At 44.5% G+C, this 12,381-nt stretch overlaps 1 protein-coding gene and 1 non-coding gene across 2 annotated transcripts; both read right to left on the bottom strand.

The window, feature by feature from the left end:
- Nucleotides 1-582: 582 nt before the first annotated feature.
- ATP5F1B (ATP synthase F1 subunit beta) lies at nucleotides 583-11,529 on the bottom strand. The gene is made up of 11 exons (XM_085853310.1): nucleotides 11,367-11,529; nucleotides 10,251-10,442; nucleotides 9,729-9,903; nucleotides 9,344-9,465; nucleotides 3,856-4,040; nucleotides 3,484-3,642; nucleotides 3,237-3,359; nucleotides 2,376-2,588; nucleotides 1,828-1,947; nucleotides 1,532-1,613; nucleotides 583-1,269 (listed from the first exon to the last, which is right to left on the bottom strand). Exons 1-11 carry the CDS (start codon nucleotides 11,461-11,463, stop codon nucleotides 1,172-1,174), a joined length of 1,566 nt encoding a protein of 521 aa, XP_085709436.1. The 5' UTR covers nucleotides 11,464-11,529; the 3' UTR covers nucleotides 583-1,171.
- On the bottom strand, nucleotides 9,552-9,623 carry LOC147014890 (small nucleolar RNA SNORD59). The gene has a single exon (XR_015050949.1). It is a non-coding gene; the product is annotated as a small nucleolar RNA SNORD59 (small nucleolar RNA).
- Nucleotides 11,530-12,381: the final 852 nt, after the last annotated feature.

Genomic DNA, 12,381 nt, shown 5'->3' with positions numbered 1-12,381 from the left:
AATTCTATGGCAGCCAGAGGGACGCCCAAAGGTCACCGTGCGACATCAAATCAAAAGACCGTACGGCACCCCCACGTTTTCGGTCTCCACAATTTCTAAATACGCCGTAGATTTTGGAGACCCCCCACGGCCACCGTGGCAAATGTGACAGGCCTAAACAACCGTTTTACCCAATCTCTCAATGGTGAAGAAACACTTGAAATAAAATTCGTTGGATCCAGATCTTCACCAATATCTAATCAGTTTGTCCTTGTCACACACTGAACCTGTCCACAAAATTTAATCAAGATCCATCCACAACTGAAATATCATGCACACAGACAAGAAAACCTTTTCACCTTCGATGGCAGAAGTAATCAAATCAAATGCAGGTGGAAAGGAATGAACAAACATTCAGAATCTTGAGTACAAGTTAAACAGCTAGATTAATAAGCACCAATATAACAGATAATGGCGGCCAGTGGGTAGCTGTTTGGTAACATCAAGTAAAAGTAACTCAAAACACGTCTGCAAATCACTTGAATTGAACAAACATCACCTCGTATTTATCATTCTCATCCTCAGCATGAAGGCAAAAAAAAATTCCCAGTCTCATTTTTTATTGAATGAGTAAACCACTTCAAATACAAGATGGTGGAGCTGTCACTTTTGTGGCACACAGTGGAAGGAGGAAGCACCATGAAAACCCCACCAAGTATGATGGGTGCAGAATGGCCCACCAAGCCTTTTACTGAGAAAAATGAAAATAAAATACATCAAGCTAACCACTTAGCCACTCCAAATTGGTTGGGAAAGATGAACTTGTCAACCAAAGGGGAAGATTGGTCAAATATCTCGAGATTGTGATTCACCAGAGACTTGCGAGGTTGGAGAGAATGCAAACAATAGAGTTCATGCAGAAAGCTTTTCACAGCAAGCTGGAACGAGTGCAGAGGAGCCTGCAGGAAGTCTCAACTTCAAACAAAATTGCTCAAAAAGCTGTTAAAGGTTTTACATGTATGAACATATGTATAGACACACACACACACACACCACACAACCTCGGAGACAAAACTTTAGATGCCAGTTTATTAGGAATCACAATGGGCTGGCATGTCAAGTGCAACAGATGGAATCTGTACAAACAACCTTTAAACAGAAAATTAAAGGTGCTTGGTTAGGGCATGGCGAATCAGCTTTGTTCCTCGGCCAGCTTGTCAGCCTTGGCGATGACGTCCTCAATTGCACCCACCATGTAAAAAGCAATTTCTGGCAGGTGATCCAACTCACCTGCACAAAACAGGTAATTCAGACACACCCATGATATATTGAACATTTTACACATGTGCACATCAATTGATCATACCAAACAAAGGTTATAAAATTGACTGAAACAGTGGAGGATGACGAGTTGGTGAAAGGATCAGTTAAGAGCAGGAAGGAGGGGGGGATAAACAAACACCAAACTTTAAGGCTTCCATTAAAAGTCACGACAGAGCAACACGGGTGATCAACGGATTTACACGAATGTTCAAACATGATGCAAACCCACCAAACAAAATCATCTTGAAACCTTTTATGGTCTCGGCCAAAGGCACGAGCTTGCCAGCGTGACCCGTAAAAACCTCAGCAACCTGGTAAGGGGTGGTCGCAAGAAAATTCCATCAAACACAAAACCATATCTGCAGTCAACAGTCATTGATACAAAGCAAGAAGCACACAAGTGATACATTTCCTTCCAGAGAATGGGCAGGTGTGGTTAAATGGTGGTGGTGTGGTTTTATGAGACAAGTGAAAGAGCTGAAGTGTCATGGAAAGTAATCGTAATGCCAAAGGATGGAGCAGAACCTGGAAGGGTTGAGACAGGAAGCGCTGGATCTTACGAGCACGAGAGACAGTCAGCTTATCCTCTTCAGAGAGCTCGTCCATGCCGAGAATGGCAATGATGTCCTGCAAGGACTTGTAATCCTGCACAAGAAGAACCAGAATGCATTAAAGAAAACGCATCACCAGATACTTCCTTTGGCCCACAATAGCCATAAAAACCATGGGTGGAGTAAGGGGGAAGATTGTGCCTTTCAACAGTGCAAATGGGTTGTTAAGGAACTTAAATTGCATGGACAACTACTCAAATTGGATGCACAAAAACATGGTGAATTCAAGAATCACCTAAGAATCACACAGTCTGACCTGCCCTTTGCATAATGACAAGGCCAGTGTAGGCTGACAACTCCAACAAAGGAAGGTGCGCAGAAACACAAACCCCCCCCCCCCCCAGGACAAATGATATAGAACATCTCAAAAACTTAATCCAGAAGAATCAATGGATAAAGGTACAGCAGCAAACAAGTAAAAGCACTGGGATAGAACAAGGCTCAACACATGGGCTTGCTAACCTGCAGGATCTTCTGCACGCCACGGGCAACATCATAATGCTCCTGCCCGACAATGTTGGGGTCCAAGATGCGGGAGATAGAATCGAGAGGGTCCACCGCCGGGTAGATGCCCAATTCCGCAATGGCTCGGGACAAAACCGTGGTAGCGTCCAGGTGAGCAAATGTGGTAGCGGGAGCCGGGTCGGTCAAATCATCAGCTGGGACATAAATGGCCTGCGGAAGGAATAAAATAACCCCACGCTCAAACAGAAGACAAAGAATATAAAAAGGAGAGCACATGTTCAGGTGACATCTGCAAATTTGGGAATTTTTTTTTTTTAATTCTGGAACCCAACCATGCTAGTTATAAAAACGAAACATTTCAGATATCAAATGACAAGGTAGACTTTTCACAATAACCTGCTAGTCAGGGAAGACCAACAGGCAACTGGGATCGCTTCCTCGAGTCTTGTGAAAGTAGCTGTGCCAATAAATGCTCAAAAACACAGGAAAACCAGCAACACGCTGTGCTTGCGCTTCATATGTTCAAGCATCGACCTAAATATCAACACCAGCACCACCATAAATAAGGGACATTCTGAATCGACCTCTTGCAGGAGAGCAGAGAAAATGCCTTCACTTACCACCTGCAACGAGTCGCCTTTGCAAAGCGACGGGAGCCTGCGTGCAATCGTTTACGGCCCTGCGCAAGCAGTACTAACACCTTCTGAACGAGGTCCAAAGTTAAACATTGCATATGGTTGCCAAGTAGGAAAGGGTAAGAGTGGGGGCAGGAAGTGGGAGACAAGAGGTGATTTGAATGCCATTAAAATGCAAGAGATGGAGGTACAGGGATCTGTGATGCACCAACAACCGGCTTGCCTGCACAGATGTGATGGAGCCTTTTTTAGTCGTCGTTATTCTCTCCTGCATGGTGCCCATATCAGTAGCCAGGGTAGGCTGGTAACCCACAGCTGAAGGAATCCGGCCAAGCAAGGCAGACACCTGTAGACGACAAAAAATTTAAAAAACCCACAATGCAGCCACTTGCATGAAAGGCCTCATGGCTTTAATTACAAATACATTCCAAGAAAGGCCAAGCACAGAGATAAACCGTTAAGGGCCCAACCTCAGAGCCAGCCTGTGTGAAGCGGAAAATGTTATCGATGAACAGCAGCACATCCTGACCCTCCTGGTCACGGAAGTACTCGGCTACCGTTAGACCAGTGAGTGCGACACGTGCACGAGCGCCTGGGGGCTCATTCATTTGCCCATACACCAGCGCCACCTGGAACAGCAACAGGTACAATGGATCATACACCGAGTGGTTGTACTTTTGAGTTGAGGCAGAGATTTAACCACACACACACACACACACTGCAATCTGTGCATCATCAACATGGTTCCCCTCTTCACTCATCCACAGGAGCAGGTTGCGTATGTACAGGGTGCCGAGAAAAATGCACATCCTTGGTCAAAGGTCCACAAACACAAAAAACACCTTGGAAGTGTCATCCTTGAGATTGATGACACCAGATTCTATCATCTCGTGGTAGAGATCATTGCCTTCACGTGTTCGCTCCCCAACACCAGCAAAGACAGAGAAGCCACCATGTGCCTTCGCCACATTGTTGATGAGTTCCATAATGAGCACAGTTTTCCCAACGCCAGCACCTCCAAACAGACCTGGAAGGGATCAGCAATAAAAAAAAAAAAAAAATTAAAAACAAAACCAAACAAACTCCCCACAGGGTGTGTGACAAGTACAATCAATGGATTCTTTCAAGATTCTTTCACTTTTGCTGATGCCATAAGGGAGACGTGTCAGACTGGTTTGGAGAATGCAATATGTTCTTTTGACATTGATAGCCTGTTTACAAATGTCCCTTTGACAGAGACCATTGATATATGTGCACGTTTGCTGAATCGCATGGAACTTGAGCATCCGTCCATTTCTGAATCTGTCTTCGTGGTATCGATGAACATGGCTGCAAGAGATGTCGAGTTTAGGTTTAATAACATTATGTTAGTCCAAATTGATGGGGTGGCCATGGGCTCTCCTTTGGGTCCAACGTGAGTAAACATCTTTGTTGGCTATCAAGAACTGCAAAAGTTGACCAAGTTGCAGGTATCTCAATCCCCAATCGTGTACTACAGATATGTGGATGACATGTTTTGCCTGTTTGAATCTCGTGAAGTCTGTGACCGCTTCTTGAATTAATTGAATTTTCTTCATCCTGCCCTCAAGTTCACGACGGAATTGGAATAAACCAATTACTTAGCCTTTCTGGATGTTCTCGTCGAGAGATATGCATCTTCATTTACTCTGTTCATCAAAAGAAAGCCCACTTTCAGCGGCCAGTATAGTCGATGGGACTTAGTTCAACGAGATACAAGATTGGTTTGATCAATGGATTAGTGAGTCGAGCTAAGAGGATATGTTCCAATTCCAAACTTCATACAGAGATGGACAAGATTGCCGGCATCCTCAGTGAGAATGGATATCATGAGTACATCAGGTTTATGTACAAATTCCTCACTGCCACAGATGAATGGAGGATGGGTCCTGAAAAGTGCCCAGTCAACATCAAGATTCCTTGGAAAGGGAAAATGTTGCAAAGATATGGAGAACAAATCAAAGATGTCTCTCAAACACGGATCTGGCTGTTCGTCCAAGGGTGATTTTCACCTCTCGACGCCTGATTCCTGCAGTGAAGAAGGATGTTTTGCCTGCCTCAACTAAGCTTCGTTTTAGCAAAACTTTGAAAAAAAAAAAAAAAAAAAAGTTTGTCCACTCGCTTTGCTTATTTGTGCAAAGAGGAACATGAACTCGTCTCATGATCACAGATGGTTATGAAGACGATTCCACAACAGCCAAAGCAGCTCTGCCTCAGACTCTGCAACCTCAAATTGGAGAGCTGAACACTGAACAGGCTCCTCCCACCTTGACCATAGGGAGGTGATGACATCAGTGGAGAACATCCAATCAGAATTGACTGTTGATTTAGGTGTGTTGGACTGCTCACAACGAAAAGATTTGTGGTTTTCTTTTTATGACACGTCCTTCAAAATGTCTGTTTTTAGATCTATATTAAAGTTTTGTAGCACCAAGCATCTTTTTTGCAATCAATGGAGGAAAAAAAATTTGAACAAAGGGAAATAAAAATGGATTAAAATAAAAAAAATAAAAAAACTCCAATTCACACCAATTCACTGAATGCAGATTTAGAAGAAATAAAATAAAAAAAGTTTGCATGCACATCACAAAAAGTTGGACAGATTCAGGCAAAACTTAAGACAGGTTGGGTGTGCGACAAGGATGAATCGATTTGATTTTGGTAATGATCCGAATCCAGGCAGAGGTATGCACACCACTCAGTACCCTTCACCACCAAAGGTGAAGGAGGTTTTATTTTTTTTCACTCCTTGCTATCTGTCTGTGTGCAGGATATCTCAAAAAGTTGGACAGATCCAGATGAAATGTGGACAGGTTGGGGGTGTGACAAGGATGAACAGATTAGATTTTGGTGAAGATCTGAATCAGACAAGAATTATTAAGCGATTCTTCACCATTGAGAGATAGGGCTAAAAATGATATATAGCACGATATCTCAAAAAAGTTGGACGGATTCAGATGAAACTTGGACAGATTGAGGGTGCTGCAAGGATGAATCGATTCGATTTTGGTGAAGACCCGGATCCAGATACAATAATTATTTAACTTTTAAAGCGATTCTTCACCATTGATAGGGCCATAAGCGATATGGTACAACATAGCATATTTCAAAAATGTATTGGGCCCGATATGTTCTCGTGGATCAGGCATTATGCGGTTTAGGTATGTGCTCCACCGAGTGCCCTTCTCGTTAACCTCCGCCATCAAAGATCGGAGGTTACTGTTTTCACCCCTTTCTGTTTGTTACTTAAGAAATCTAAAGATTTCGTAAGTATATTGATGACTTCCGTTTGTTTGTTTGTGCGTGCGTTTGTTACGAAATCTAAAATTACACCACGTGATTCAGGAGGGTGATGGCTAGCACTGATTAGATTTGGTCACAGTCACAGTGAGGTCAAACATAATTCCTTAAATTCACGTGGAGAAATGGAGTATTTTTCCTTCGCTGGACGTTACGAGTTCGTTTTAACTTCGATTTTAATTTTGTCTTCGGTTTTTGCGATCGCTTTGGATGCGTAAAACTCGGTTGTCGAAATTCTGGTAAAAATCGGATGTTTTGGAGACGTTTTAAGACTATAAAAAATATTTCACTCGACGCGTCAGGGGTCGTCCCATGATGCAGTGCACTCGAGCAGACGCGTCGTTGAGTTACGTGAAGGTATTGCGTGTGCGTGCTGACTGTTTAAAATCATTTTTTATCCCAATAAAGGTTATCGTAGCATGCCTGACTCACTAAGCCGTCGGATTATGTAAAGATTGTTGGTGGATGGCCGAATATTACGGTTTTGTGACTTTGATAAAATAATATTAAATAAATGCGTGGAGAAATGGAGATTTTTGCTTCGCTCGACGTAACGAGTTAGTTTTAACTTCGATTTTAATTTTGTCTTCGGTTTTTGCGATCGCTTAGGACGCTTAAAACTCTGTTGTCGAAATTCTGGTAAAAATCGGATGTTTTGGAGATGTTTTAACATTGTATAAAAAATTTCACTCAACGCGCCATGGGTCGTCCCATGATGCAATGCGCTCGAGCAGACGCGTCGTTGAGTTACGTTAAGGTATAATTGCGTGGAGAAATGGAGATTTTTGCTTCGCGCGACATTACGATTTTTGATGGTTTGATACAGAAACATCGTAGAAACTTCTGGTTTGCGTCGCTACCTTCTCTCGAGACAGCTTTCATATGAGACAAGGTCAGAGGTCAAGTTGATGATTTCGTAAGTACCAGTCTATGACTGCTTGTTTGTTACTTACGAAATCTAAAGATTTCGTACGTATATTGATCAGTTCCGTGTGTGTGTGTGTGTGTGTGTGTGTGTGTTTGTGTGTTTGTGCGTGCGTTTGTTTGTTTGTTTGTTTCTTACGAAATCTTTAGATTTCGTAAGTATATTGATGACTTCCGTTTCTATTTTTTGTTTGAAGGCACGATAACTCGAGAACGGAAGAAGTTTCCAATGTCAAATTACACCACGTGATTCAGGAGGGTGATGGCTTGCGCCGATTAGATTTTGGTCAAAATTGGTCATAGGTCAAGGTCACAGTGAGGTCAAACATAATTCCGTAAATTCAGGTGGAGAAATGGAGTATTTTTGCTTCGCTCAACGTTACAGGTTCGTTTTAACTTCGATTTTAATTTTTTCTTCGGTTTTTGCGATCGCTTCGGACGCTTAAAACTCGGTTGTCGAAATTCTGGTAAAAAAACAAAAATCGGATATTTTGGAGACGTTTTAAGATTGTATAAAAAAATATGTCACTCGACGAGTCACGGGTCGTGCCATGATGCAGTGCGCTCGAGCAGACGCGTCGTTGAGTTACGTTAAGGTATAATTGCGTGGAGAAAGAGATTTTTGCTTTGGTCGACGTTACGATTTTTGATGGTTTGGTACAGAATCATCGTAGAAACTTCTGGTTTGCGTCGCCACCTTCTCTCGAGACAGCTTTTATTAGACGAGGTCAGAGGTCAAGTTGACGATTTCGTTAGTACCAGTCCATGACTGCTTGTTACTTACGAAGTCTAAAGATTTCGTAAGTATATTGATGACTTCCGTTTGTTTGTTTGTTTATCGGCACGATAACTCGAGAACGGAAGAAGCTACCAATGTCAAATTACACCACGTGATTCAGGAGGGTGATGGCGAGTGCCGATTAGATTTTGGTCAAAAGTCAAGGTCACAGTGAGGTCAAATATTCGATTTTTGATGGTTTGGTACAGATAACTCAAGAACGGAAGAAGCTACCAATGTCAAATTACACCACGTGATTCAGGAGGATGATGGCTCGTGCTGATTAGATTTTGGTCAAAATCGGTCAAAGGTCAAGGTCACAGTGAGGTCAAACATCCAAAACATTTGATTTTTGATGGTTTGGTACAGAATCATAGTAGAAACTTCTGGTTTGCGCCGCTACCTTCTCCAGAGACAGCTTTTATTAGACAAGGTCAGAGGTCAAGTTGACAATTTCGTCAGTACCAGTCTATAACTGCTTGTTTGTGAACAGTATTACTGAAAAAGTCCGACGGATTTCGTCGAAACTTCGTGGAGGGATTAGGTATGGTCCAAGGATCATGCCATTAGATTTTAGACCTGGTACAAAATCCAATATGACCACCATTTTGAAAAAAATTAGAATTTTTTTTTTTTTTTTTTGCATTTCTACATGTTTGAAGTGATTTCCCCCCCCCCCCCCAAAAAAAAAAATTTGCAACTTTTTTCAATAACTGATTTTTTTCTTCATTTCTACATGTTACAAGTGATTTCCAACAAAAAAAACATGCCAAAATTATAATTGTGGCTGATTTTGGAACTTCAGGTGGATATTCCCACGTAAAATCAATTTGTCACAAGGAATCTAGTTATGACGAATGAATTGAGTATGTAAAAGTTAAAAGTAAAAGGGAAAGTTGCAAACTATAACTCTGTGAGCACTGTTGACGTCAAATTGAATGAATAGGATATCAGGTTCACTTGAGTGACCTAGCAGTATTGGCAGCGGAGGTTTTGCACTCTACAGAGTGCTCCCCCTCCAGTTTGGTTATGAGAATGTCATGCCAAGCAGGACGTATCAAGCTGCTTTATATACACATTAACATATGAATTATTCTGGGTTCTTTGTAATTATTAGCCTCATCAACAGAGATCACAATCATTTCGGTGAATCACGTTCCACATCAGAAAGCTCCAGGAAACACCCAAAAATGCTGTTTAAAACATCACATAGTATGATGACCCCTTTTCGTGCATCCCGAGAGTGAAGCAAGGTTTTAGTGTAGTTGGCGTGCCATACATGCATTGTTCATCGGTTGCCAAAACCTTACCAATTTTTCCACCTTTGGCATATGGTGCCAGGAGATCCACCACCTTGATGCCAGTCACCAGGATCTCCTGTTCCACACTCATCTCCACAAACTCCGGGGCCTCAGCATGGATCGAAGCGTGCCTACAACCATCGCACAAACACTGCATTTATCAAAAAAATAAAATATAACTATCAATGGGGATGGAAAAAACAAACAAAATGCAGATCCTCCATCAGTTATCAAAAATGTCTTCATCACATTCAGGAGAACGAAAGTCAAATAAAATCATCATAGGAGGAACGATGTGGATACCACTCACTTGTTAGACAATAAACAGACTCAAAAATGGTATTCGTTTTGTTTTTTTCTATTTAATCCAACAAGACCACAAAAGGTTACACACTGCTTGGTCGTGATTGGTCCTCGCTCATCAATAGGCTCGCCAATAACGTTCATGATCCTGCCAAGCGTCTCCTGTCCCACGGGAATGCGGATAGCAGTCCCCATGTCCATGCACTGCTGGCCCCTCACCAGGCCTTCAGTGCCATCCATGGCGATGGTACGCACGGTATTCTCACCTGCAAACCATCAAGTCACCAGACAGCAGTGCCAACAGCACACATCTTACCAAAGGAAGTGAAAGAATAAGAACCTCCTCAGAAAGATTTTCATCAAGACTTTCAGATGAACGAGATAATCTGAAGGAAACATCATTGGAGAGCACATTGCCTGAACAGAAAAATAAATTTTTTTAATCGAGTCTGCACGATGGCAAAATAAACAGACCTTCAAAACACACATGATACAGTTCGGGTTACCTATCAAATTGTCAATGCATTTGCACAACAGCAGCAATGGGATGTGCAACCACAGGGCGGGGTGGGGGGTGGGGGGCAGGCAAGAGGGGGTGGGGATAATTCCATACCCAAATGCTGCGCCACCTCAAGCACGAGGCGAGTTTTGCGACCCTGGACCTCCAAAGCATTGAGTATCGGTGGGAGCTCGTCATCGAACTGCACATCAACGACAGCACCAATAACTGCAACAATACGACCAGAGGCAGCTCCTGGCTTGGCCACTGCCGGCTTCCCCAATGGACCAGATGCATAATCTCGCCCTACAAGATTGGGATGCAATACAAGTGGGGGGGGGGGTGGAGGGACGGAGGGAGAGCGGGGTGGAGGGACGGAGGGAGAGCGGGGTGGAGGGACGGAGGGAGAGCGGGGTGGAGGGACGGAGGGAGAGCGGGGTGGAGGGACGGAGGGAGAGCGGGGTGGAGGGACGGAGGGAGAGCGGGGTGGAGGGACGGAGGGAGAGCGGGGTGGAGGGACGGAGGGAGAGCGGGGTGGGGGGTCGGAGGGAGAGCGGGGTGGAGGGACGGAGGGAGCGCGGGGTGGAGGGACGGAGGGAGAGCGGGGTGGACGGACGGAGGGAGAGCGGGGTGGAGGGACGGAGGGAGAGCGGGGTGGAGGGACGGAGGGAGAGCGGGGTGGAGGGACGGAGGGAGAGCGGGGTGGAGGGACGGAGTGAGAGCGGGGTGGAGGGACGGAGTGAGAGCGGGGTGGAGGGATGGAGGGGTAGAGGGATGGAGGGGTGGAGGGATGGAGTGCGAGACATGGATTACACGCCGCCGCCACAACGTGATGCAAGCACGCCTTTACTACCGCAATGCGAGAACCACAAACGCTGCTACAACCACCATAAACGAACCGTGATCAGCCCCTTTCCGGCACAAAGCACGAACCACGACGAGGCCTTGCAGCCAACGTGGTCGGAACCACGATCCGAGTTTACAAGAACCACAGGACGCCATTACCCCGGTCCAGTCAGATACACGTGCAAACAAGTCTTATTCCGATATCCACACAATATTATTCATAAACCACATACAGCATCACATCACCACGGAGTGGTTTCGTTCCAATGTGAAGCCCTCACAACCAGGCCTCACCCACCGCGTTTGCCCTTGAGGGGTCATATCGCCGAAAGACTGAACAAATGGAACCAAATATTATTTTCCAACGATTTATTTTTCTCTTACGCGAACATGCAGCGAGTGGAGTGGAGGACTGCCCACGGAGAGTGGGTCCAAAAGCCCGAATCACACCACGGACGCCTCGACCTACAACACCAAACATGGCGGCAGCAAAGAACTCCCGAGCTTCTGTGGCACGTTATATGAATTATATGGTATGGTCCACTTGAGGGGGGGCTGTAGGAAATTTCCCCATGCAGTATTCAAATATGGTATCGTCCGTTAGACCATGGTTGGTGAAAGATTTCAGAGGGAAACGAGAATGGTACGGTCCTCCTGTCGGTTCGGAGGGGTATTCCAGACTGGTAAGTCAAAATGGTACGGTCTTCTTGATGGTTCAGAGGGGTATTCCAGACGTGTAACTCAAAATGGTACGGTCCTCCTGTCGGTTCGGAGGGGTATTCCAGACATGTAAATCAAAATGGTACGGTCCTCCTGTCGGTTCGGAGGGTTATTCCAGACTGGTAAGTCAAAATGGCACGGTCCTCTTGATGGTTTGGAGGGGTCTTCCAGACGTGTAAATCAAAATGGTACGGTCCTCTTGATGGTTCGGAGGGGTATTCCAGACGTGTAACTCAAAATGGTACGGTCCTCCTGTCGGTTGAAGTTTCTTCTCACGAGTGGAGCTAGTTAAATAGTTTACATGCCGGGTTATTGCGAGTTTAGTTATGAGTTAGTGCAATGGTGAAATACGCGTGGGAATAAAAACGAAAAAGAATCGAAAGTACGAAGATCAATGTAAATAAACCGTTTGAGGTTCCCAGCACGTTGTTGTTAAGATGCGCGCGTGAGTTGCCACCCAGCTCCAAACAAGGTGTTTTTTTTTTAATATTTATAATTATTATTTTATTTGATTTGATTCGGACGTTGCTGTCTGAAGGCCGTCGCACACACGTGCCGACACACTGCAACACCGTTGTGGGCGACAGTTTGAAGTCGGATGCGCTTTTTGACAATCGTGTAAAATGTGCTGTGATTGTCGAGTCTCGTGAAACTCGGTTCTCGGGTGTTTTGGCGCCAA

The sequence above is a fragment of the Eptatretus burgeri genome, chromosome 13 (assembly GCF_056783735.1).
Source record: "Eptatretus burgeri isolate ZD-2024b chromosome 13, Ebu_testis_v1, whole genome shotgun sequence".
NCBI lineage: Eukaryota > Metazoa > Chordata > Myxini > Myxiniformes > Myxinidae > Eptatretus > Eptatretus burgeri.
The sequence above is the reverse complement of the archived record's forward strand: the minus strand, read 5'-3'. Positions and strand labels throughout refer to the sequence as shown.

Coding starts and splice junctions, on each gene's coding strand:
- ATP5F1B (XM_085853310.1), bottom strand. CDS start 11,463: ATGTTTGGTGTTGTAGGTCGAGGCGTCCGTGGTGTGATTCGGGCTTTT. Junction 4,041..9,343: donor TGCCAAAGGTGGAAAAATTG/GTAAGGTTTTGG, acceptor GATCCCTTCCAG/GTCTGTTTGGAGGTGCTGGC. Junction 3,643..3,855: donor TCAAGGATGACACTTCCAAG/GTGTTTTTTGTG, acceptor TTGCTGTTCCAG/GTGGCGCTGGTGTATGGGCA.